Source organism: Danio aesculapii, chromosome 20 (genome assembly GCF_903798145.1).
Source record: "Danio aesculapii chromosome 20, fDanAes4.1, whole genome shotgun sequence".
NCBI classification, from domain to species: Eukaryota; Metazoa; Chordata; class Actinopteri; order Cypriniformes; family Danionidae; genus Danio; species Danio aesculapii.
The window spans coordinates 17,003,072-17,030,880 of record NC_079454.1 but is presented as its reverse complement, the minus strand read 5'-3'; the positions used below and the strand labels follow the sequence as shown (position 1 = coordinate 17,030,880).

Below are 27,809 nucleotides of genomic sequence, written 5' to 3'. Positions count from 1 at the left end.
TAAAATGTCAGGACACCGGAACTTTTACACACCATTTACTCACACTCAAGCAGTGTGTTTGTTTATTTTGTTAAACACAAAAAATTTTTTTAAGAAAATCTGTAACCATTGACTTCCATAATATTTGTTTTCCTACTATGGAAGTCGATGGTTACCTTCTTTTTTTGGTTTCCACCTTTTTTTTTCAATATTTCTTAAACAAACAAGAAACTCATATCGTTTTAGAACAAGTAAAGGGGGAATAAATGATGATAGAATGTTTTAGATAAACTCTCCCTCTAAATTTCTCTATAGGGTCATACTGTAGATTCTGAAGTGCACTAGAAGTGTAAAAAAGGAAAGAAACTGATTTTACAAAAAAATACTAATTCTGTCATAAAAGATTCATCCTCATTCATGTGTCTCACAAGTACTACATTTCGCTAACACCAAGAAAAGTACTGTTTTTCAAGAGAAAATTGACAACAATTTAGAACGCTTATAAATGATTTTAATGCATCATTTAATTATCGGTTTAATCAAAAGCAACTTACATCTGAGGAGGAATTCAGCGATTTAACAAGAGGCAATACATACAAGAAGTGCTAGAGTAAGGTTTTTGTTTTTTTGCAAGTCGGAGCACTCACTCTGGTTCCCCAGGCTCTGCGCTGGTTGGGGAAATTCAAAATTGAATCAAAACAATCCATTAAGATTGGCAAGCAAAATTCAGAACATTGCAACCTGCAGAACCTGGGAAGTTTAAAAAAAAAAAAAAGATCAGACGATCGCGATTGCTGTAGTTATTCCAGTTGTGTTATTTTGTAGTATTTATGTTCAGGAAATCACTGAAAGCATATATCATGTTATCATAACGATATAATGTGGCAATAAGATCATAACTGTACTGTGCATTTACACAGTGTCCATATTCATCTAAGTAAACACACCAAAACCAACATTAACATTATAGCAGACACAGTAAAAAGCTCATTCCCAGACACTAGACTTTTCAGACAGGGTATTTGAGTGTCAGAATGTTGTGGGACAGCTATAAAAGAGTTATTATTAAAGATTACAGATAGCGAAATTTAGCGGTTTTTGTTTTTGTGTTTTTTTTAAAGCATGACGGTAAAACACGAATGCGGTTATGAATATATTAAATGTGCTTGTTTGTTGTAAAAGTTTATAATAATGACAAAAAAATACTAATTTGTGGATCTCCTTACCTCCGGGTGCAACTGTGGCTGGTGTATTCTGGGAAATTTTCTTACCCCTTGGTTTTGAGTGTGGTCCTGAAAGGTTTTCAGTCGAAGGGGTATTCACCCCTTTCCCTTAGCCCTACGCCTTCAAGCTAAAGAGAATTGGGACACCAGAATTGGGTAAGGGGAAGGGCTAAGGGGTAGAATTGGGATTGGGCCCTAATATTAATTAATGTACTGTGAGTTAATGTGTTTTCATTAAAGTTAATATATATTGTAATCAATTGATGGATCACTCTGTTACAACTTACATTTTCTGATTAATGTTTTAATACAAGATTTATTTCAGAAGAGCTGTCATTAGAGACCCAATCATGTCCTATGAACACTGCGTAATGTTGCAGATCACTCCGCTCTTGGGCCGTAGAGTTCCGGTGTCTTTAATGTCGAAAGACTGTCCAGGGACCAGACTGAACTCAAATCTCTGGAGCAGTTTGGCAAGCACAACTTTTGCCTCCATCTAAATGTAGAAACACAACAGAGATGATCATGATCACAGCAAATATTTTAATGTCAGCAAATGTCTGTGAGTGTGTACTGGTTTTAGTGGTTTCACAAATTTGTATAATGACATGGGTTTATAACGTTGCTCTTACAATGTTAAAGTCCTCAACATTCAAAATTGTTAATTATAAAAATCATATTTAATGGGGTTTTGTCACATTCAAGATTTGCCACAGGTTTCCTATGAGGGTCAGGTTTAGGGGTGGGGTAAGGCCATATTATAAGCAGGTTTAAAATACATTACACCTATGGAGTCCTCATAAAACACCAAAACCAATGTGTGTGTGTTTGTGTACAGTACGTGTGTCTGTGTGTGTGTTTCATCACCTGTGAGAAGACCTGCCCTAGACAGGTACGTGGACCAAGTGCAAACGGGAAGTAGCAGTAATAAGGCCTTTAGATAAGAAAACAAATTAAAATCAGTGTTTTTAGGCTATAATGTCATAAAATATAGTAGTGTTCATGTCATAAAATTCTGACGCATTTGTTAAACTCAACATTTCTTCTTACATCTTAACCTTTGTAAAATCTGAATTCTGCGGTCCAGTCTTTACCACATCACTGCTGTAATGTCAAGTGGAAAAACTGCACTAATTCAGTCAAGCAGGTATCTTGTTATATTTCTGTTCAGTAATTCCTATATTTGACTATTGTTAATGTCATAAAGTTATATTTCCCCCAAAAAATACAACAAAATTTCCTCATTTAATCATCCTCAGTGTATATGACTTTCTTCTTTCAGATCGACACGCTCAGAGTAGTTTTAACTGGGTGTTGAACCTGTCTTATGAAGAAGATTGATGTGTTTCGAAAACACATGAACATAAATTGATCATTTGGTCACCCTTTACTTGTTTCAAACCTGTTTGAGTTTCTTTCTTCTGTTGAACACATAACAAGCTAATTTAAAGGATGCTGTAAACTGTAGCCCATTGATTTCCATGGTATTTTTTTCTACTACGGATGTATAGTTACCAACTGAACATTCTTCAAAATATATTTGTTTGTGTTTAACAGAAGAAAGCAACCCAAAGGTTTGGAGTTAATGTTAGGGCGAGTAAACAGTGAGTAGATTTAAATCTTTGGGTAAACTATCCCATTAATAATGTTTACATTTATTTTAATTAATTAATAATTTCTGAACTAAATATATAGAATAAACAAAAACAACATCTGTTGTTTGCTGAATAACTACAGAGGGTAAAATGAAACTGAGACTACAGTAGGTGATAATGACTTACTTTGGTGCATTCTCATCAAACCTTTCTGGATCAAACTTCAACGGATCTTTGAAAAACTTTTCCAGTCTTTGGGAGACAAAAGAACTGAACTGTATGGAACAAGAGAAATATGGCTCAAATGTTTCACTATTTTTTAAATACATGAACAAGTATTCTTTTGTGGCCATTGTTAAAAGAATCTTTTTACTTTCCTTTTCAACATTTAAAAATGTATTCATTCTGCTAAAATGTTTAATAAAAAGTCTTTCTGCATTCAAGAAGAGAGGAGCTGTTTTTGTTTGACTTTTTTTTGTTTGAAGTTGTCATGTTGGTGATGCTCACCATAACAGAACAGCCTCCAGGGATTTTTATGCCGTTTATGACCATGTCCTCATGAAGCCAGCGATTGGTTCCTGGAGCAGTGGGGTACAAACGCAGGGTTTCCTTCAACACCTGAATAACACAAAAGACCATTAAAAGAAATGGATACTAAAATATTGAGCTAGGAGCATGTACAAATCTCCATAAACAAACCTGGGACAAGTAAGTAAATTTTCCAAGGTCTTCGATTGAAATGTCTCTTTTGGTCCCGAGGACTTCATCCACCTCTGCTTTAGCTCTAGAAAATGAAAAGAATATTGAACTACAGCATTGTAATAAAAATCTGACAGAACTGGTAATTTCTAAAAAGTGTTTTACCGTTTATATATCTCCGGATTTCTCCCTAATGCCATGATTGCAAATGAGAGCTGATTGGCTGTTGTCTCTTGGCCTGCAGAAAAATAAAGCAATAGTATCTGGCTGCAGACATGCACATGCAAGCTGAGACACACAGGGCTCTATTTTAATGGTCTAGGCGGAAAGTCTGAAGTGCAGGGCGCAAAAGCATTAAGGGCGTGTCCGAATCCATTTTTTCTATTTTAAAGACGGGAAACCACGCTCTGTGCCACGGCGCATGGTCTAACAGGGTTGAGCTTATTCTCTTAATGAGTTAAAGGTGTGTTTTGAGAATAAACCAATCAGAGTCTCATCTCCCATTCCCTTTAAGAGTCAGTTGAGTCGCTCCATAGCGCATTTGTTATTTACATGGCGGACTTTGTAAGTGGAAAAACTGACAGTTAAGAACACAGTTAAACAGCATCTGCAGCAAGAGGATAATGAGCCTAATCCATTTGGCCTTTACTTTCACTCTTTCGTGAATAAGGAACGCTCTGGTTACTAAAGTAACCCTCGTGTTCCCTGAGGGGGGGAACGGAAATGCTATCGTGGATTAATCCACTTGCGGGAATTTTGTTCAGAAAGCCAATCGTCTGAAAGAGTACGTAAACGGGCCAATGAAATGCCAATGAATTGGCGGTGTCAGCTTGCGCAGCTGATGCTTGTTGCAATCAATTTAGCAATAAAAGCACAGCGAGAATAGGCTGAGGTATCCTTTTTAAGTTGAAGAGACTGATACTCACAGCTAAGAGACAGTCATTATGGCGATGCAATATAGCATTTCCGTTCCCATTTCCGTTCCCCCCCCTCGAGGAAAGAGGGTTACTTTAGTAACCAGAGCGCTCCCCTTCGGATGGGGAACTCAAATGCTATAGTGGATTAATCCACTTATGGGGAAATATCTGGAAAACGCCATAATGACTGCACCTTACCTTTGCCCCCGATGAGAGGTTTGCCAGGCAAGCGTGAGCGCACCTGCATTATCAAGAGGCGCGGTCCTCCAACGTGTTCCCTGGCCCTTACTTATCCCACTTCAATAGAAGATTTACAGATTTAAATTTTTTTCGGGAGCCACAAAGCGTCTAGATAATTCTAGGAATTTAAATACGACAGTACATTGGGAAAGCATGCAGTCCCAATAGGGAGGACGCTGCGGAGGCCACCTGCTACTCAAGTGGGGAGATATGATGGCAGAATATATGGACTTTCCCTGAAAAGGCGGAATACGCATATAATAAGAAGGTTAGCGAAGAGGTAAGACACGTGTCCGACTGCACCATGGCTGAATAAGCATATGGGATCGCCTAGTGGGGATCACGCATAGCAGGCACCTATACCCAAAACGCAGGCTGATCAGAGGGCAGACCTGCAAAGTAATGGGCCAGCGAGTGACTCCTCCGCTGACTCCTCTGCTAAGACACAGCAAGCGTGTTTCAATACCTTAACCAAGTTGTTTCCTCAATTACCAAGGGTTAGCCTATACCCTTGAGGAAACTGGACAAAGTAATGAAAGGGCTGGGTCTGCCTCCTCCGGGGGCAACGCTTGCAGGCTCACTGCCTAGTCTTTAAACGGTGTGGTAGAAACCTTGGGCACATATCCCGGGCGGGGTCTCAGGACAACATGAGAGTAAGCCGGCCCGAATTACAGGCACAAGTCACTCACCGAAAATGCCTCCAGGTCCCTGACCCTCTTAATCGATGCCAACGCGACCAGCAGAGCTGTCTTCAGGGACAGAAATCTTAAAAATACTGCGACCAGAGGAGCAGAGGGCGGGCGAGCGGAGACATGCGGTGAGAGCGGATACATCCCATGCGGTTGATATACGCTTCCGCCGCTGTGCTGTCCATCCTGACCAGCACGTGCTGCTGCTTCAGCACCGCTAAAAAACAGTGGAGAGCGAGGAACACTGCCAACAGCTCTAGGCGAGTGATATGCCAATGCAACTGGGTTCCTTTCCACAGGCCCGCAGCTGCATGCCCGCGACACACAGCCCCCAGCCCATGCTGGAAGCATCTGTTGAAACAACAACATGGCTGGACACCTGTCCTAGAGGCACTCTGTTCCAAGGACTGAGGGCACGGCGACACAGCGCAGTAACAGTGACTCGATGTGTGCCTGCGTGCCATGCGCGTCTGGGGAGTCGATCGTGAAGCCAGTACTAAAGTGGTCTCATATGGAGTAATCAGAGCGGCGTGACAGCGGCGGCGGATGCCATATGCCCGTGAGAGGGCTAAAATCAGCCAGTCGTCGAGATAATTATGCAGATGCCCGCGAGCCGAAGAGGCGCTAAGGCACCCCCCGCGAGCTTGGTGAAGAGCCGCGGAGACAGAGAGAGCCCAAAGGGGAGGACTTTGTACTGCCAGGCTCAACCTTTGAACGCAAACTGCGGAAACTGATGGTGGCGTGGAAGAATGGAGTCATGGAAGTATGCGTCCTTCAGGTCTATTGATGCAAACCAATCCCGAGGACGAATGCACCAGAGGATGCGCTTCTGCGTGAGCATTCTAAATGGCAGCTTGTGCAGACAGCGGTTCAAAACGCGCAGATCTAGGATTGGCCGTGACCCACTGCTCTTTTTGGGCACGATGAAGTACAGGCTGTAAAACCCATTCTCCATCTCGGCTGGAGGGACCGGCTTGATTATATCCTTTGCCAGGAGAACAGCAATCTCCTCTCGCAAGACAGGGGCAGACAGGGGATTGACCCTGGTGAAATACGCACCCATGAACTTTGGGTGGGGGCCCGGGGGGGGAAGGGTTGTTTTGCGAATTGAATCGCGTAGCCAAGTCTGATTGTGCGTATGCGCCACCCCGAAGAGCTGGCCCGCGCTAACCAGGCAGGCAGAGCTCTCGCTAATGGACTCATCGTTACAATCGCTAATGTACCAGCAGTGGGGCAGCGCGGAGTGGGTGTGCTGATCCGGGAAGCGCGTCTAATAAGGGGGCTAATAATACAGTTGAAGTTAGAATTATTAGCCCCCTTGTTTATTTTTTCCTCAATTTCTGTTTAACGGAGAGAAGATTTTTTTCAACACATTTATAAACAATAATTTTGATAACTTATCTCTAATAACTGACTTATTTTATCTTTGCCATGATGACAGTAAATAATATTTTACTAGATATTTTTCAAGACACTTCTTTACAGATCTAAGTGACATTTAAAGGCTTAACTAGGTTAAATAGGTTAACTAGGCAGGTTAGGGTAATTAGTCATGTTATTGAATAACGATGGTTTGTTCTGTAGACTATCAAAAAAATATATAGCTTAAAAAGGCTAATAATTTTGACCTTAAAATGGTTTAAAAAAATTTAAAACTGCTTTTATTCTAGCCGAAATAAAACAAAAAAGACTTTCTTCAGAAGAAAAAATATTATTAGACATACTGTGAAAATTTCCTTGCTCTGTTAAACATCATTTGGGAAATATTTAAAAAAGAAAAAAATATTCAAAGGGGGCTAATAATTCTGACTTCAACTATATATATGCTGTAAAAAAAAGTGTAGGCTGATAACTTTTATGTTGACTGCAGATTATTTAAACTGATTTTGTCTGACCAGAGTAGAACTGTATGTATAAAGCAAGATATGATACAGCAAGTTTAATCCTTGTGCTATTTTAAGTGAATGCAAATGGAGTCGAATTCCGGAGCTGATTTCACCGACTCCAAAATTAGTTGACACCAAAAAAACCCAGAACCAAACACCCCTAGGTGTTTGCAATAAAAGCACTGTAGCATAACAGTTTCTGAACAAAAATCTAAGTGAGCAGTAACTCACCAGCAATGAAGAAAGTCACAAAATTGTCCATCATCTGCTCAAGATCTTCTGCGCTATTAACATTTTCCTCCTCTGCAACAAAACATGAAGATTGTTAGGCAACCTGTTAAAATAACACATCTAATGTTGGATCATGACATTTGTTGTGAAATTTTAGCCATTTACTAAAATAATTGAACACACAGCACCCCATATTGACAGAAAAACACAGAATTGTTGACATTTTTGCAGATGTATTAAAAAAGAAAAACTGAAATATCACATGGTCTCAAGTATCCAGACCCTTTGCTCAGTATTTAGTAGAAGCATCCTTTTGATCTAATATAGTCATGAGTCTTTTTGGGAAAGATGCAACAAGTTTTTCATATCTGGATTTGCGGATCCTCTGCCATTCCTCCTTGCAGATCCTCTCCAGTTCTGTTTAATTGTAAACATTTGTGGACAGCCTTTTTAGGTCTTTCCAGAGATGCTCAATTGAGTCAGGGCTCTGGCTGGGCTAATCAAGAATAGTCACAGAGTTGTTGTGATGCCCCTCATTCATTATTTTAGCGGTGTGCTTAGGTTCACTGTCTTAGTGGAAAGTAAACCTTGGGCCCAGTCTGAGATCCTGCGCACTCTGGAGAAGGTGTTAGTCCAGGATAACCCTGTACTAACCCTATCCCTGGTCACATTAATCTTTCTCTCAGTTGAAACCAGTCGTCCTGTCCCTGCAGCTGGAAAACACCACCACAGCATGATGCTGCTGCCACCACCATGCTTCACTGTTGAGACTGTATTGGACAGGTGATGAGCAGTGCCTGGTTTTCTTCACACATACCGCTTAGAATTAAGTTCTATCTTGGGCTCATAAGACCAAAGAATCTTATTTCTCACCATCTTGGAGTTCTTCAGGTGTTTTTTAGCAAACTCCACGAGGAGAGGCTTCCATCGGGCCACTCTGCCATGAAGAGCTGCAGTTATGGTCGACTTTCTACAGTGATCTTTTTGTTCTTCTTTACCTCTCTCACCAAGGCTCATCTCCCCCGATAGCTCAGTTTGGCCTGACAGCCAGCTTCAAAAAGGGTTCTGGTCATCCCAAACAGCTTTCATTTATGCATTATGGAGGCCACTGTGCTCTTGGGAACCTTAAGCGCAGCAAAAAATAATAATTGTAACCTTGGCCAGATATGTGCCTTGCCACAATTAGTCTCTGGGCTTTTCAGGCAGTTCCTTTGACCTCATGAATCTCATTTGTTCTGGACATGCATTGTGAGCAGTAAGGTCTTATATAGACAGGCGTGTGGCTTTCCTAATCAAGTCCAATCAGTATAATCAAACACAGCTGGACTCAAATGAAGGTGTAGAACCATCTCAACAATGATCAGAAGAAATGGACAACAGCTGAGTTAAATTTATGAGTGTCACAGCAAAGGCTCTGAATACTTAGGACCATGTGATATTTCAGTTTTCTTTTTAATAAATCTGCAAAAACGTCAACAATTCAGTGCTTTTCTGTTAATATGGGGTGCTGTGTGTACATTAATGAGGAAAAAAATGAACTTAAATGAACTTGAATGGTTTTAGCAAATGGTTGAAATATAACAAAGAGTGACAAATTTAAGGGGCTGTGAATACTTTCCGTACCCACTGTGGCAAAACCCCTGCATATATATGAGAGTATCACAGGCTCATGTCTGTAACTGAACTATATATATATATATATATATGTGTGTGTGTGTGTGTGTGTGTGTGTGTGTATGTATATAGTGCAGTTACAGACATGAGCCTGTGATACTCTCATAGTTTTAGTGAAGTGGAAGGTGAGTAAATAATGACCAAATTGGAAAACTATCCCTCTAACCACTGATTTTCTCCTTAACTTGAGATCAACATACCTGCTATTTTGAGGATTTGTGTGAGAATGTCTTTGGGGACGTCCTCTCCATTTTTCACTGCTATCCTCCTGTTTTGTATCCATTTCTCTCCTGTTTTACGCAAAAGTTCAGTTGCATCTCTAATTTGTCGTATAAGCTTCCAATTTTTGGGAAAAAGCTGAGATCCCCAACAACACAAGTAAATAAAACAACAAATCATATAGTACTTTACCTACTACTTTACAGTGACATGTTTTTGGATACCATGTTTTGGATTTTCTCACCCTAAATAATGGGTCCCTGGCATCCAAGGCCATGCCATTTAAACACAGCTCTACTGCATTCTGGAAGGGACTTTCTTTTTGAGTCAAAAAGTTTAAATCAACACCAAAAGCCACCTGTGAATGGAAAATTACAACTGAGTACTGATAAACAGCTGATTTGACACATTAGACTTCCCCTTGGATCAATGAGAAGGACGGAGAAACCTTGCAAATGACATCAAGTGTAACACAGTTGACCAGGTCATGCATGACGGCAGGTGTTTTGTTGTTAGCAATTTCCTCCAGCTTGTCCATCAGGCGTTCTGACATCTCGTCAAATGTGCTTATCAAGCTTCGTAAGTATCTAATAAATAAGCGAGAATCAGTTTTATCATCAATCATATCACTGTGGCAAGCAGGATAAGGCCAAAAGTTTAGGGATCAGCATGAGAACAATAGATCTTTTATTTTAACTTATTATTAGTCTTTTTGAAATGTGCGCAGCACTCCTTTACTGCAAGCCCCGAGGGGAAATTCATTAGCCACATGCATACACAGTCAGTATAGGGAACAAGGAGATTCAAAGTTAAAACTGCTACACACATTTTATCTTTTTATTTGGGGAATAGCACTATATAGGGGTAGAGAGAGTGTATACTGTATATGATTTCCTATGGGGGGAAAATTAATTCTTTTATGCCACATGAAGAGTGCGCAGGTTTGATCTGCTTCAGCCCAGAGAGACGTAAAACATAGTGGATAATATGAGCTCGGCACGGCCCCAAAAAGTAAAAAAAAACTATTTAAATTACACAGAAAATTGTATATTAAAGTGTAGAAACTGTGAGTCAGACTATTACAGATTGTATATATTTATATATTACTATTATAGACTGTGGCTGTCATGAGTCTGATGCACTTATGCACAACAGTTCCGAATGGCAGAGGTATAGACAAACACAACTGGCTGTTTTCAAAAAAGGGGAGGGGTTACTTTATGTCCCACCCTATATTCTTCTTTCAATTACGTCAAACACTGAATATAAAATGCACATTTAAAAGCACTTCAAGGGATCTTTAAATAATTGGATCATGGGAAAAGAGGAAATGGAGTTCATTTTTGGATTTTAACACCAGTATGTCATGTACAGTGCTCAGCATAAATGAGTACACCCTATTTTGAAAATGAATATTTTTATCCATTTGTATTTTGGTGCATTTAAACAAAACAGATTTATTAACAGATATATTAATTAAAATAATATTTTAGTCACCAGACATATTCAGAATTCATAAATTCATAAATTACAACCTACAAAATTTCAAGTTTTTAAATTTTTTGCTTCTCTTGATTTTTCCTCTTTTTTAAATTTGTATTTCATATTTTTCTATAACATATATATTTGGCTGTACTAGTTTTTGACTTTATAAGTCATTTTGTTTGATAAGCTCCAGATTTGGCTTCAGTACCGACTAATCTAATGTATATGCACAAACATAATACTGTATAGCTTCCTATTAAAAATATGATTTTAAAAGATTTGTGAGGGGTGTACTTATATATGTTGAGCACTGTAGGTGTCTCCCATTAGTATTCTTGCCACCATGGTTCTTGGTGCATGCTCATCCTGCATACCACAATCACATTTCAGATTTTTTTCTGTATTTGACTCACGAGCTGCTGAAGGCTGGATCCATGACGCGACGCTGCCTGTACCAGATGTCATGGTCCACAGCTGTAACTAGCCCATTTCCCAAGAACCTGAAAAAATGGATTTATGCCTTATACAAGTGAAATATTCACTGTCAAAGAAAATTCCATAAAACATAGAAAATGTCTACATTAAGATGACAATTTAACAGCTGAATATTAAATAGAGGGCATGGCATTTATTAATGCAAAATTTATTCTAGCAAGTTTAAAAATAATAATAATAACATATCGTCACCTTGGAATTATAAGGTACTAACTGAATGATTTCCACATGATTTTTGAGATATTGAGCTTCAAGGTTTTTGCATTCCATATAGCAAACAATATCTGTGTAACAGTTATCTTTCATACATTAACATGACAGAGACCCTAAATGTACTCTCAATGCAAATTATCAAAATTCTCTTACATTTGCAAAGTGGGGTTAAAACAAACTGGGCAAATGCAGATAGAAACTTTTAATTCTAAAAAGACATTTTCTGCTTGGAATTATAAGGCTCTATCGGGCAGATCATTAATTGAAGCATTACTTATCAAGAAATACAATCACAAAAAAATAAATTGGTGTTGTAACAATATATTGATGATTGAGAAAGTAAAATTTTTGCTTTTTTAACATTTATTTAATGTTTTAGGATACATTTTTATTCGTGTTCAAATTAAGCATACAAGGCTGTGCTAAATATTTTATCCAGTGCAGCTGTTAATTTTATGTAATTAATATGGGTATATTTATTGAATGTTATGGTTTAAATGAACTATTGAATTATATTTAATGAATTATATGCCCCATGAATTAAATTAAGTGTTTGCCCTTCAAGGCTTAATATCAAATTTAAAGATTTAAAGAAAACAGACAATGAGCAAATGAGTTTAATAAACTCTGAAAAATGTTTCACTGAATATATAAACACACACAAAAATTTCACATTTAATACATAAAAAAAATTAAGAAATGTTTCTTTTTCAACAATGTAACATCTTAGTGTCAAAAATGCTTCTAAATCATCACATTTACACACTTCTTTTCAGTTTCAGGTTTCTTCTCAATTTTGTGTGATGCAGCATTATTTAGTCGACTCTGATTTTATGTTTCTTTCTGGTCATTTCCGCTGTCAACAGGGCAGTCCGGTGAAAGCTAATACTGATTGGTCCTTGTGCGTGCATTCAAAATGCTGAATGGCTCACAGAAAGAACCTCATAGAGTCAAGCTAGAGTTCGTCTTTGTAGATAAACCTTTTTTGGTTTTTAAATAAAAAGTCTTAAAATTTAAACAACTTTATATATATATATATATATATATATATATATATATATATATATATATATATATATATATATATATATATATATATATATATATATATATAAAAATGTAAATAAGTTGTCATTTAATAAGAATATGTGAATAACTTAATTTTGAAAAAAATGTCAGATAGAACCTTATAATTCTAAGGTGACGATTTAACAAGTAATAATAAATAGAAAATGTAGAAAGAAATTTGCAATGTAGCCTACTCCACCTTCTTGCAAACTTTTACAGGTTTAACGTTTTTTTTATTTATTCTAACAAAGGTCATCCCATGATGTTTTGTTTGATTACTGCACTGACTTGTGATACAAATTTGCAGGTCAGAGTTAACTTAACTTGAACTTTGAAACTTAAATTTATATTAGCTCATGTTTCTCAACGGTAAGTCAAATGTATTGTGGGAACCTTGTGCCCTTTTAGATTGTCAGTGTGTACTGTGTTCATTCAGTAACTAATTATAAATAATATCTTAAAGGGCATCTATGACGAAAATCATCTTTTGGAAAGCTATTTGGACAGAACTGTGTGTAGGTATAGTGTGTTCACAGTCATATTGGGGTGATATAAAGACAATAAGGGCGGTGCGGTGGAGCAGTGGGTAGTGCTGTCACCTCACAGCAAGAAGTTCACTGGTTTGAGCCTCAGCTGGGTCAGCTGGCATTTCTGTGTGGAGTTTGCATGTTCTCCCCGTGTTCGAGTGGGTTTTCACCAGGTGCTCCGGTTTCCCCCACAAGTCCAAATACATGCGCTACAGGTACATTGGGTAAGTTAAAATTGTCCGTAGTGTATGTGTCTGAATGAGTGTATATGGGTGTTTCTCAGTGATGAGTTGCAGCTGGAAGGGCATCTGCTGCGAAAAACACATGCTGGATAAGTTTGCGGTTCATTCCGCTGTGGCAACTCCTGATTAATAAAGACTAAGCTGAAAAGAAAATGAATGAAAAAAGACAATAAGATAGGATATAAAATAGGATCTAAATCCCTCCCATTTTGAGGCTGACCGCAACGTGACGTAGGAGTGCAGTTTCCCGGACCACCGAATTGATTGACAGCCGCACAATAACAAGTCTCCGTAGTTACGCATATAATCACATCAACAAGACAGGACATGCGCAAAGCAACTGGGTTTAAAAAATCTTTTCAGCTCGCTGTGATCATCAATCATCATCAAATGTGATCAAGAATGAGTTTTACAAGTTTAAAACGTTTTTAAAACAGTGCATATTTGCAAAAAGGACAGTAAAATTGCTGTAATTCATCACCACAGCTGTTAGTACAATTATAAAAGAAGATGCTTCAATCCTCATTGGTGGATGTTAAATTAGGCTTATTTTGTACATTAACCAAATGGTTATTCACACAGCAATTTATAGCAACGTGTATCCTGTCACTTTTGCTGTACAAAAACAGTGCAAAGTTAAATGTGCACGCTGTGTGTTTCTGTGTGTGCATGAACTATGTAACGACTCATTAAAAGGATGGAATTAACTCCACAATAAATACATAAAATACTCATTGGGAAAGTTCTTACTGTAGTATTTCTCACAAACGTTATGAGAGATCTGCTTCCTTCATGTCTGTCACATGCCGTTGTAGTGATTTGCATTATATTAAAATGGTTTTACCTTGAATATCATTTTGCAGGACTTTAACAACCATTTTGATAACAATATTGAAGAAATGCAATAACCTGTGGGAACTCTAGATATTGTTGTGCTAAGTTCAGAAATGACTAAAGAGAAGATTGAGAGTTTTCACGTGTTGTCACAGCATCAGGGGAACGCCCACCTTGTGGGAAAAACATTACTATCTCCCAATGACAGCCAAGCCATGGGCTGAGTAAATTCGTGTTTTTTTGCCAAAAAAACAGATAACTGTTACTAACCGATGTGAGACATGCCTGGACTGGGCTTCTGCACAAATTCCTTTAGAGAAAGAACAGCCAGAACGAAGAAATTTGTGGATTTGTGCCGAATGGTAAAATCATGGACCCATAACATAAGCTATGTTATCTTTGCCAGTAACTGTCAATATGTTTGTGTGCTTTTTATACAGTTTTTATTTTAATTTGCAGGTTAAGTGCAATTACAGTATTAAATGAACTGCAAAGTTAAAGTATAAATAGAAAAAGTAAATGACTAAGAATTTCCCTGCAAGCAAATATTAATCTAAGCAAAAGAAACTGACACCAAATGCGTTTTTATGGAGATCATAGTGTAGGTGCCAAATTACGGTTCATTGTTTTTTACCCGCCAGCCTCCGCACAACAGTGACCAATTAAAAAAATTCTCCGAAGTGATGCAAAGTCGATTTCTCTAACGATGTTTTTTCCACACGTCTATTGGCCACTGACAATCTATTTCAAGTCTTGGACTGCAAGGTGAATACAAGGTGCATCAAGTCACTGTACCCTCCAGGTGCTGCCAAGTGGTAGTTAAACTTTAAGTAGTAAAACAGAATTGTACAAACTGAAAATACATTTTACCAGACTTTTGATGGGCCTGGAATGTGGAAGAACCCTGAATGTATAATGGAACTGAACCAAAAGCTTTATCAATGTCTAAAACTGCTTCACAAAGAACCATCTTCATTGTTGATTTTAAACATTTTAAGTCACATATAAGATTTTAAAGCACTCAGACATAAACTAAATGCCACATAGGTAAAATATGAATTTAATGTGGACTCTAACATGTTGTTGGTGGTAATATTCCTGCAATCAATGTAGACATGTAACAATTTTGAAACAAATGAAAGATTACCTTTTTCCAAACAAGTTAAAGAGGCGTCTGTAGGAAAATGGATCTTTTGCATACTTAGGTGACATCATGATTGTCTACAAAAACAGAGAATTATTATTATTATTTTAATGCTTCCCCACATGAAAGACACTTTTGTAAATTGGTTTAGAAGCATACTATAGTGTATTATATACATCTTATAATATTTATAAATTTTCGTTAATGTGTGCTACAGCATACTGTAGTATTAACTATGGAAATATTTTCTTCTGGAGCAAGTATTGTTTGTTTTATTTTGGCTAGAATAAAAGCAGTTTTAAATAAAAAAATAAACTATTTAAGGTCAAAATTATTAGCCCCTTTAAGCTATATTTTTTTCGATAGTCTACAGAACAAATCATTATTATACAATAACTTTCCTAATTACCCTAAGTTGCCTAGGTATCCTAATTAACCTAGTTAAGCATTTAAATGTCACCTTAAGCTGTATAAAAGTGTCTTGAAAAATATCTAGTCAAATATTATTTACTGTCATCATGGCAAAGATTAAAAAAAAATTAGTTATTAGAAATGAGTTATTAAAACTATGTTTAGAATATATATATATATATATATATATACACACAGTTGAAGTCAGAATTATTAGCCCCCCTGAATTCATAGAATCCCTTTTTAATTTTTTCCCTAATTTCTGTTTAACGGAGAGAAGACTTTTTTTTCAACACATTTCTAAACATTATAGTTTTAATAACTAATTTCTAATAACTGATTTATTTTATCTTTACCATCATTTGGTATGTGTGGTAACATAAGAAATATGAAATATACAATAATTGGACAAACAGTAATACATAATTGGACAAACAAGATTGCACTTTGCATATAATACATTTGTACACAAATAAATTTACTGTAATAAATGTTTATTTATTATTTTTTTTTATATGTACTATTGACTATTCTCAACAAATATCAGATTTTTTAAAGCTTAGTTTCCATGGTTGACTGTCAACTAATCATTTTAAGCAGTATGGCTCACACGATGACAAATACAATGGTGTGCTTGGTTTTAACATAACTTTATTCTTTCATGAGTTATTTACAAGCACCCTCAATATACTAATGTGCCACAAACAGGACATTAAGATCACCAACCATTCTCATTTTATTAGAGTGTATCTATATAAATGGCCCACCCTGTACTGACAAAAGGATAGTTTTTGCACTTACAGTTTATGTGTCTGTTTTGAAAAATGTGCCAAAGCAATTGAGAAAAACTGTATTATTTTGGCAAATAGGATGTAAAAAAAAATTTACTCTCCCATAAGTTTACCCAACTATGATTAATTCTGCTACTGAGAAACCCTAAAATGTGAAAAGGGTCCATTGTTGTAGTAAACGTAAGTTTTTTGGGTAATTTATTTTGTATTACTTTAGCTGTTGTATTACCATAGCCACTTCAGAATTACCACAACAGAATAATTCAAGTGATTTATTATAGTATTTTTCATATGGATTCTGGCTAGATAAAAAAACACATATAAAAGATTAAATATTTACCTTCGTAGCCTCTGGGCAGTGAACCACTATTGCGATATAATGCAAAGTGTTAATCCTGTAAACAGGGCCATATTTTTCTGCCCTTAAAAAGAATTTTACAACAAAATTATCAAACAATAAAAGTCACAAATAGACTGAATATGAAGTATGTAGGTACAAGTTCAAATCAACAAGGCAATAAGTAAAAATATATACAGTTGAAGTCAGAATTATTAGCCCCACTGTTTATTTTTTTCCCAATTTCTGTTTAACAGAGAGAAGTTTTTTTTCAACACATTTCTAAACATAATAGTTTTAATAACTAATTTCTAATAACTAATTTATTTTATCTTTGCCATGATGTAAATAATATATTACTAGATATTTTTCAAGACACTTCTATACAGCTTAAAGTGGCATTTAAAGGCTTAATTGGGTTAATTAGGTTAACTATGCAAGTTAGGGTAATTAGTCATGTTATTGTATAAACATGGTTTGTTCTGTAGACTATCCAAAAAAATGAGCTTAAAGAGGCTAATAATTTTGACCTTAAAATGATTTTAAAAAAAATTAAAAACTGCTTTTATTCTAGCCGAAATAAAACAAATAAGACTTTCTCCTGAAGAAAAAACATTATCAGACATACTGTGAAAAATTCCTTGCTCTGTTAAACATCATTTGGGAAATATTTAAAAAAGAAAGAAAAAAAAATCAAAGGGCGGCTAATAATTCTGACTTCAACTGTATATATATATATATATATATATATATATATATATATATATATATATATATATATATATATATTTATTTGGGTTCATACAAGAGTGTCATACTTTAAAACAGGTCTCAAAAGCATAGATCTCAAACTCAATTCCTGGAGGGCCGTAGCTCTGCACAGTTTTGCTCTAACCCCAATCAAACACAGCTGATCTAGTAGTCTTGAACACCTTGATTAGTTGGATCAGCTGTGTTTGATTAGGATTAAAGCAAAAATGTGCAGAGCTGCGGCCCTCCAAGAATTGAGTTTGAGATCTATGCTTCAAAACAATTTGTTGACTTTACATAAAAAGTGAGTAAACTTTGCCTTATTTTTAAGTAAATGAACTATGTGCATAATTATAAAAATATACATTAAATCAACAGGTGTCACAGCCAGGCCAGGCTCTCCCCACTCACAGTCACCTTATTCACCAAAATCCCCATCACCGCAATCAGATAGATGCCCGTCACATGAAAACCCATAAAAACCTGCATGTTCCCTCACTCAGTATCCAGTCTCATCACATTGAAAAGAACACATTACGGTCAGTCTGTTTCAGTTCTATCAGGGTTATACTTACCTTGTCTGCTCCTTGTATACCCATAGTGTCTATGTGTCTCTTCCTAGTGTCAATTTCTCCTGATTCTGTGTGTTTGCATCTTCGTCATCTGTTGCCAGTTCAATCCATCACGGCTCCACTGCTCTTCCTCTGTAAGATAAAGACTTTACCTGTTTGACATTTCATCTGTTGACATTATTATTGACAATAAACTGTTTACTTACTCCCTCAATCTTCATCTACGTTCTCCTTAATGGACCTTTACTGAAAATGAGCAGTGGAGACCCATTCCAAGCACTTGTGGAGTCACTGAAACAGGTGCTTCATGCACCTCCACCACCGGCACCCAGCACTTCCACATTCCCCATGTCTTCTTCAACGCAGGTCAATGCCAGTCCTATGGCTCGCTTGGCGCCCTACTCAGGCCTGGCAGAGGAGTGCAACAGGTTTATACTTTAGTGTTCACTTGTGTTTGAAATGCAACCACAATTGTATCTGACTGATGCTTCCAAGATTGCGTATATAATCTCTCTGCTTTCAGGAAAGGTGCTGCGATGGGCAGAAACCTTGTGGGCTCAAAGAGGTCTGGTAACACAAGCCATCAAAGCCATTTTTTGGATGTTCAGCTGAAGAGGTTTTCACTGGCGAACAGTGATACCATCTAAAGCAAGGTAAAATGTCTGTCCAGGAATATTCATTAAAAATTTTTACCTTCACAGCACGCCAGCTTATGACCACCCACTGCCAGGGGTTGGAACCCCACCTGAGAATGCAGTTATCAGCTTATGATGATACATATGGTCTGGAAAACATTATCCAGTTGTCCATTCGGTGTTCAGTATGTATGGAAGCTTGTAGCAGAGAGATTCACAGCTAGCCTATACTTCTCCGTCAGCCTGTTTCTTGTCCCCTCCAGACCTAGGTCCCGAGCCTATGACCTTAGACTAAGGAAGGCTCACTGATGCAGAGGGGCTATGTTGGCTGAATCGGAGTCCATGCTTGTATTGTGGAAGAGTGGAGCATTTCTGATTTGAATGCCCCATATGACCAGCATGTCCCTCGGTGAGTGCAATTCAAGCTATTCAAGAAAGTTTGTTACCTCTCACCCCTGTTGTGACGCTTACTGCACCCAACATCTCTCTTTCAGTGGTCACAGTCCTTGACTCCAATTCATCCAGCAATTTCATCTATGGCGCCCTCTGCCGCCAGCTCCAGTATAAGACCCGGTCCTTAAAGAAGAGCTGTCATACATAATCCATCATTGGAAAGACCTTAAATTGTCATCATAATCCTATGTCTGTGTGTTCGACTTCCAAAGAGTCCTATTGAACAACGTTCCGAGAAGATTCCTCACTGCTATAAGGAATTCCAAGATATTTTCTGCCCCATGGTACTGCGCACTTGACCTGATCAAGGGTGAGCCAGTGCCGCATGGACGTGTTTACCTCTCTCCATTCCTGAAAGGAAGACCATGGATGAATACATAGAAGAGGCATTAGACCACGGTTACATCCACCCCTCTATGTCCCCTGCCGCGTCCAGCTTCTTCTTCATGGCCAAGAAGGGTGTGGGCCCTGTATGGATTATCGGGCTCTAAACAACATCACCATCAAGAACCCTTACCCACTTCCGCTTGTCCCGGCTTCACTGGAACATCTGTGTGGGGCTAACATCTTCACCGAACTAGACCTCAGAAGTGCATATAACCTCATCTGAATCCAGGAGGGTGACCAGTGGAAGACAGCCTTTATCAACCCCTAGTGGCCATTATGAATATAGTGTGATGCCCTATGGATTAGCCTATGCCCTGTTTGTCTTCCAAGACTTTATGAGGAAGTTTGTGATTTTCTTTTATAAGTCAGTTCTTGTGTACATTGATGACATCTTGATATATTCCAGAAATCTAGCAGTGCATGAACAGCATGTGAGGGAAGTCTTGTCCCATCTCTGTAAACATAATCTTTTTCTGAAAGCCAAAAAATGTGTATTTTATAAGGGAACCATCCACGTCCTTGGATTTGTCTTCTCAGCAGCCAGTCTCAAGATGGATGAGGGGAAAGTGGAAGCCATCTCTTCTTGGCCACAGCCTAATACCATCAAGTAACTCCAGCATTTCCTTGGGTTTGACAACTTCTATAGTAAGTTTATCAGGAATTATAGTAGTATCACCAGTCAACTCACCAGTTTACTCTGTGGCAAACCTAAGGTACTTGTTTGGATAGAAGAAACTGTGACTTCTCCACACGTTTGTTGTGGAGGTGGATGCATCCACCACCGACTGGAGTGGGGGCCATTCTCTCCCAGCAGCAGAGTACAATCAAGATTACATCTACGTGTCTTTAGCCTTAAGATCAGTCTGGCAGAATCCAACTATGATGTCAGTAACTGTGAGCTCCTTGCTTCAAGCTGGCACTCGAAGAGTGGAGGCATTGGTTGGAGAGGTCTTAACATCCTTTCACCCATCATAAGAATCTTCAATATCTATGAGAAGATTGGAGGTTTATCCACAAAAAGCGAGGTGGGCATTATTCTTTATGAGATTTAACTTTACCATCTCATATCTCGTGAAAACCATCTCATAGGTCGTAAAAACACCAAAGCAGATGCCCTTTCCAGGCTGCATGGCCCTGAAGAAACCTCGAACAAACCTGAGCCCATCATCACACCAAGTCTGATTGTGAGTCCCATCGAGTGGGAGACTCTCCTGGTTGTCAGTTTATTCCTGCATCTCAACGTATGTCCCTTATTAACTCTGCACACTCTTCTTTGGGCACTGACCACCCTAGCCCAACCAGACCTGCTCGCTTCTGAGAGACCATTTCTGGTGGATGGGAATGGCCCAGGACATGAGAAGGTTTGTGCAGGGGTGCAAAGAGTGTGCTAACTCAAAGACACTCCGAAACTTATAGAGAGGGAGTAAAAAAATTGATTGAAACAACAAACCCTCATTTGAGGGATGGTGGGTCTTTCTAAGGTCCAGTAAGAAGATGGGTGGTCTCTGGAACGGCCGGTGGCGACGGACGACGCTCACCGGTAAAGTTGTTTAGACCCAGGCCCAAGCCTGCCAAGCCTTTCCTGACGGGAGACCACCTTTCTGGGACGTCCCGCATCTGGAGGTACGTGGCCAGCGACAATAGTCTCTGACCTACCATCAGGAATTCGGGGAAAGCGTAAAAATGTGGACTTAAGTTTTGGCAGCTTTGTGGTTCAACGAACCAGGAGGTGTGAGGCCAGGCTGGCTGCTCGCAAAAGTGCGTCCAATCTCCGCCAACGCTATGGCCTCGAAGTGGGTCCCATCCAGGGTTCTCAGGTATTAAACGCTGCCCCACAGAGAGTGTCCCCATCCCTGCCAAGCCTGGTGGGCGCTGTTGCCCAGGAAGAAGGGGGTCCCACCAAGGGGCACCAGTGGCACAATTGGTTGAGTGAGAATCAGCGTTTGGGGGGATGGTAGGGGTCTATGGCAAAGCTGTCTGACCGACAGAAAACACTTACGGACCTCCGCCACTGGAGGCAGGCAAACACAAATCCCCAGATTATCTGTCGCTGAAACTACGTGCCGCTGGTGCACCCCAGCCACCTCGCAAATGCCCCACAGCCAAGGGGGTCACCAGTGGCACGTCTTTCTAGCGAAAGCCGTTAGCTAAGTGAATCTTCCCGGCTTAAGTGTGGTGTGCCTAGACACTTCTGGAGAACAGGTGTCAATCTAGAAGACCCTTTGGGGCCGGCGCTTGCCCTGAAAAGGGCGTGGGTCCCTGGGGAGAGGGGGTGCCACTTGTGGCTCTGGAGGTCAGGGCTGGAAGCCCCTCTAACGTGGACCCTGGCCCCCCGGGGAAGGACGTGGGTCCCAGGAGAGAGGGAGTGCCACTTGTGGCTCTGGAGGTCAGGGCTGGAAGCCCCTCTAACGTGGACCCTGGCCCCCCGGGGAAGGACGTGAGTCCCCAGGGAGAGGGGGTGCCACTTGTGGCTCTGGAGGTCAGGGCTGGAAGTCCCTCTAACGTGGACCCTGGCCCCCCGGGGAAGGACGTGGGTCCCCGGGGAGAGGGGGTGCCAGTCGTGGCTCTGGAGGTCAGGGCCCCCAGCCCCTAATGTGGACCCTGGCCCCCCGGAAAGGGCGTGAGCCCCGGGCCGCGTGGGGTACGGGCTGGCGCCAGCTCCAGCCCCTGTGTGTGCGTGACTAGTGCTACCGCTCCTGCTCGTCTGCAAGCCCGCCCACCCCTTTGGGTTTATTCTTGCCAGCTCTTGGCGGCCCCCCTGCTCCACCAGCCCCCTCCCCCTCCCCCGGGGGTGTGGGGGTGGTTGGTGGTGGTGGAGGGTGGGTGCTAGTAGTCTTTGGCGAGGTGAAACAAGCCGGGGTCAGTGGTGTCCGGGGTTACGGTCTGGTCCCCCCTTTTGATGGTTGTGGTTGATGATACGGTTCCAGTGCAAAGGCTCACACTGCTGACGCAACCCCAAAAAAGTGCGTGTTCGATGGGGTTCTACAGAACACCTTTGAAAATGGGAAAAGCAGTGCAAAAAGCCCCCCGCGGCTGGCGCATTTAAAGCTGCCCAAAACGGTGCGTGTTCAATGGGGTTCATGCCATCCCTTTGTGAACAAAAAAGGGAAATAAAAAGCCATGCAAAAAGCCCCCGCAGCTGGCACAGTTCAAGTTGCCCAAAATGGTGTGTGTTCGACGGGGTTCATGCCGTCCCTTTGTCGGCAGAAAAGGGAAATAAAAAGGCATGAAAAAAGCCCCAGCGGCTAGTGCACTTTAAGCTGCCCAAAACGGTGCGTGTTCGACAGGGGCACATGCCATCTCTTTGTGGGCAGAAAAGGGAAATAAAAAGCCGTGCAAAAAGCCCCCGTGGCTGGCGCAGTTGAAGCTGCCCAAAACGGTGTGTGTTCGACGGGGTCATGCCATCCCTTTGTGTGGGAAAAGGGAAATAAAAAGCCGCGCAAAAAGCCCCCGCGGCTGGCACAGTAAAGCTGCCTAAAACGGTGCATTGTTCCTTGGATACCCACCGTTCCTTTGAAAGAGGGGGGGGGGGGGGGGGGGGTTCGTAACCGCTTATAAATATACATGCGTTGGACCAAAAGTATCTCGAAGGTATTGGTTTTACACCCCTGGTGTGACGGTGGGGTGTCTTCCCCTTTAAGAGGGGTCACCAGCGTCAATGCCGTGGAAGTGGACGCCTCCTCCGCCATCTTTTAAACTGATCCACGCGGCCTGTGGGTCTCTTTCCCTCCAGCCTTGGTCTTGGACGGTCATGGCCGAATGTGCACTCTGCTTCAACGTCTACAGCCGGCTCTCGCCGCACCTGTCTGCGGACCACAAGGTGTCAAACTCGGACGAGAAGAGACTTTTGCTCGCCGGGGCACCATTCGGGGGAGGGGAAGGGGGGTACACTGACGTGGCTGGTTTAACCGAGAGCTGCTGGTGCCCCGGAGCAGAAATTATTTTTTTGCCTTGGGGCACCAGCAGCTCTTTCTAAGTTAAACCATTCGTGGTGTAACAAGGTTGGTTGGAAAAGTCTAATAAAAGTCTCTAACGTACTGCCTTCCATCAGATAGCCTCGAGTCCAACCCAGACCCCAGGCAGCAGTGGCGCTTCTATGGTTTTCTGACCAGCTACCTGACCTCCATCACAGGCCATCGCTGTGGGGTCTTCCAGAACCTGACCATCCAGGAGGTTGAAGAGGCCTCCAGAAGCCCGGACAAGTCTGCCTATGTCATTAACGTGAGTGTGGCTCTGCGGGTGGGGGCCACCAGTAGTATGCACTCACTCATCTTCTCTCTGCTTGTCCAGATCACCACGCATAAGACAAACAGAGCCTTCGGTGTGGCCTAGTTGTCTCTCAAAAAGGAAGAATACAGCTGGTTCCGGAGGTTCTTAGAGCTGCGGGCTAGCCTCCCCGGGGGGAGCCAGGCCACCTATTTTTTTTTTTACTACCAGAGCTAGTTCCCTGTCGAACCCTGAACAAATATTTTCAATCTGCGTGGACCAGCATGGGGCCCATGACTGCCAGCGGCTTCAACCCCAAAAAGGTTCTGTCTGTCTGTCTCTGATGCAGGCGAAGAATGCACATTCTTCGGAGGATCGCAGGAAGGTGGCGCAATTCATGTGTCACGACACTTCAACCTCAGATAAGTTCTACGCACTTCATCTCGGCCCTCTACAAGCACGTGAGCGCCGCAGACTCTTTGAGAGGGCCTTGGTGGAGGAGGAGGAGGAGGAGGAGGCAGCGGGCAGAGAACGCCACTCAAGGAAGGGGCGCAAGAGGACAGAGAGTCCCGTGTCACCCCTGGTAAGTCAGTTCCTCTATGACATGGATGTTAACAGCAGAACGTGTGGTGTTAGCTAACTGGTCTTTCTGTGTCTCTTTTCCAGGAGGGAACTAGCAGGAGGACGCTGCCATGGCAGCCTTCAAAGGGGAAACGCCCCCTCGAAGCAACAGAAGACTCTGAATCTTCCTGAATAAATATTATACAATTGAACAATAAAAGTCATACGGCGTTCAGTGTCTTTATTATTCCTCTATCTGTGTGGTAAAAATAGCTTCATTTGGAACAAATGATCCCTGTCTCCTGTAATAAAAGTGTCGCGTGGGACATCCGGGTCCAGGTTCAGCCTTGGCTAAGTGCAAATTGGGAAAAATTATCCCTGTCTCCTGTGTTAAAAGTGTTGCGTGGGACGCCCGGGTCCAGGTTCAGCCTTGGCTAAGTGCCAATTGGGACAAATTATCCCTGTCTGGTATGTCAAAAGTGTCTCGTGGGACTCCTGGGCCCAGGTTCAGCCTTGGTTGATAGCCCATCGGAACAAATTATCCCTTTTTCAGCACAAAGAGGTGCCGGGCTGGACGAGACTGTCCAGGTCTGTGCCGGCGTTGAATGGCCATAAGGCCTGTGGTCCAACTCTGGGTATTTGCAGGCGTCTCCCAGGATGGCTCTGTCCTTTGAACTGCATCGCCCCATGTCATAGCCATGGTGGCCACAGAGCTTGTGTTTAATCATGTGTTCCATAACTTTGGACTCCCTAAAGATATTGTTTCAGATCATGATCCTCAGTTCATTTCCAGAGTCTGAAAGGCCTTCGTCGGACTCCTAGGTGTGACTGTCAGTCTGTCCTCTGGCTAACATCCTCAAACAGACAGACTTAACGTAAGATCCAGGAGGTGGGGCGATTCTAACAAACCTTCTGCCATGGTCATCTGAATTCTGGGCTGGGCCGAGTCTGCGCAAAACACCCTGCGCCATCCAGACACTGGAAACCATCTGATGTCCTGGCCATGGATTATTGGTTCCAAGCAAGCAAAGAGTTCTGATCTATGTCATTCCACCACTCCCAACTTTGAGATCGGTCAGAGGGTCTGGGTGTCCACGAAGAATATGCGTCTCAGACAAGTCCCCATTACGTGGGTCCCTTCCCCATTATCGTGAGGATCAACCAAGTCAAGTCGTATTTGCAACTGCCAACTGAATACAAGATTCACCCCCATTTCACGTTTCACTATTAAAACCCTTCTACCCTCCTCTCTCCACAGAACCTGGTCCTGCCAAAGAACTGCCTCCTCCACTACTGGTTAAAGAAGATTCTATCTAGTCGGTCAGTGAAATCATCAGTTCCAGACAGCGTGGGGGTAGACTGGAGTATTTGGTCCACTGGGAGGGTTATAGTCCACTGGAAGGGGTTATGGTCCTGAAGAAAGGTCCTGGGTTCCTGCAGATGATATACTTGATATAGCATTGCTCCAAGAATTTTACAGTTCTCATCCTGAATGCACGGCTCCAAGAGGCCATGGAAGACCCCCATGCCTTAGTAGGAGAGGGCGGCCAGGAGTCCACCCTGAAGAGGGAGTAATGACACAGCCAGGCCAGGTTCTCCCCACTCACAGTCACCTGATTCTCCCTGTTCTCCGTCACAGCAATCAGCTAGATCCCCATCACCTGAATTTTAATCACCAAGCGCACCTGCATGTCATCCCCACTCATCACAAGTCACTCAAAAATACCTGGATGTTCCCTCACTTAGTATCCAGCCTCATCGCATCAAGAAGGACAAATTACGGTCAGTCTATTCCAGTTCTATCAGAGTTGTACTTACCTTGTCAGCTCCTTGTATACCCATGGTGTCTCTTCCTAGTGTGAATTCCTCCTGTCAGTTGCCAGTTTACTCCATCACCGCTCCACTGCTCTCCTTCTTCAAGATAAACATTGACATTTCATCTCTTTACATCATCATTTACAGTAAACTGTTTACTTACTCACTCAGTTTTCATCTACGTCCTACATTTGTAACAACAGGTTCCAAGTTACAACGGGTTTACTCACTTTCTAAGTAAAATCAACTTGTCGGTTTTAAGGCAATGGGTTTACTCACTATTTAAAGTAAATAATAACTTTTTTCAGTACAGTCTCAAGAATCTGATGTGTAAACGATAAATAATTGAATTCATTCAACCTTGTTATTACAAATATTTTTGCTGCTTTCAACAATAAAGATATTTTTAACTTACAATAGAAAAAAACAATAGATTAGCAAAGGTTAATAAACACTGTGAAAATGCTTTATTTTTAGCTAATTTTAACTAAAAAAAAGACACGTCTTGAAATATAACATCTGAACATTGTCTTTGGATATGGAAACTGCAGTATAACAGAACAATTGACTAAAATGAAATCACAATAGAGGTTACACAAATTTAGCATTTTTAAGAATCAGTTGTCTTTATATGAGTTATATGATTTTGGAATTTATTATTAATACCATGTAATAAAAATAAAGTTTTGTGTTTACCTATTACTGTTTACTTAATACAAATCCTATTACTTATAACTTACAACAAAATCCTATTAGTCACAAAAGAAACATCAAAAATTAGATTTGACATGACAAATGTGAAATAAAATACAACAAAATGTGTGTTTTACACATTAGTGTTGTTAAACAATTAAACGTGAACAGAAATATAGGTTTGTTTTTACATATGTGCGTGTACTGTGTAAATTATGAACATTTAAATGTCTTCACAAACATGTACGTTTACTGAATCAACAAGCTGATTAAAGCTGAATGTGGACTTTTTGTAGAACTGCTTGTATCTGAACCAAGCTTCAAATTTCAAAATAAAAATGTTCCCAAATTCATATTTCAAATCAACAAGAAAACTAAAAATAAATAAAACATACATATATAGAATATGGGTTCAAACAAAAGTGTCATACCATTGAAGAAATAAGTCATGTATAAGGCTGTCGTCGGAATACATCGCTTTAGTAAGAGATGGTGAATGTCCAAGCAGAAAACTGTAAGAATATACATTTTCAAGTTATTTATTTGGGCCTTGTTCACTTCAACAAATACAAAATAAAATAAAAAAATCGTATGCGAAATATTTGTATCAAATACATTTATTAATAACCATTCTTAAAGTTTCTTACTTGTCTCTTGGAGGTCCAGGTATATGATCATATTTCTGATGAAGATGATGAATGTACAGACAATACGCAAGAAATGCAGTTAAAACTGCCGAGAGCAGGTAAAAAATTACGTATAAGATCCATTCGCAGAACATGGTGGCTTTGTACTTTAACGTTAGCTCAGTAAACTACACACTGCGCTCCTTCGGACT

The 27,809-nt window shown here is 40.5% G+C and overlaps 1 protein-coding gene across 1 annotated transcript; it reads right to left on the bottom strand.

The window, feature by feature from the left end:
- Positions 1-468: 468 nt before the first annotated feature.
- On the bottom strand, positions 469-27,809 carry LOC130247356 (cholesterol 24-hydroxylase-like). The gene is made up of 15 exons (XM_056480579.1): positions 27,619-27,809; positions 27,403-27,483; positions 16,903-16,984; positions 15,364-15,437; positions 11,251-11,337; positions 9,801-9,939; positions 9,597-9,710; positions 9,334-9,490; positions 7,460-7,531; positions 3,662-3,734; positions 3,497-3,581; positions 3,305-3,415; positions 2,984-3,072; positions 2,070-2,136; positions 469-1,698 (listed from the first exon to the last, which is right to left on the bottom strand). Exons 1-15 carry the CDS (start codon positions 27,750-27,752, stop codon positions 1,558-1,560), a joined length of 1,506 nt encoding a protein of 501 aa, XP_056336554.1. The 5' UTR covers positions 27,753-27,809; the 3' UTR covers positions 469-1,557.

Coding starts and splice junctions, on each gene's coding strand:
- LOC130247356 (XM_056480579.1), bottom strand. CDS start 27,752: ATGTTCTGCGAATGGATCTTATACGTAATTTTTTACCTGCTCTCGGCA. Junction 15,438..16,902: donor ACTGCCCAGAGGCTACGAAG/GTAAATATTTAA, acceptor CTGTTTTTGTAG/ACAATCATGATGTCACCTAA. Junction 2,137..2,983: donor TTTGATGAGAATGCACCAAA/GTAAGTCATTAT, acceptor TCTTATCTAAAG/GCCTTATTACTGCTACTTCC.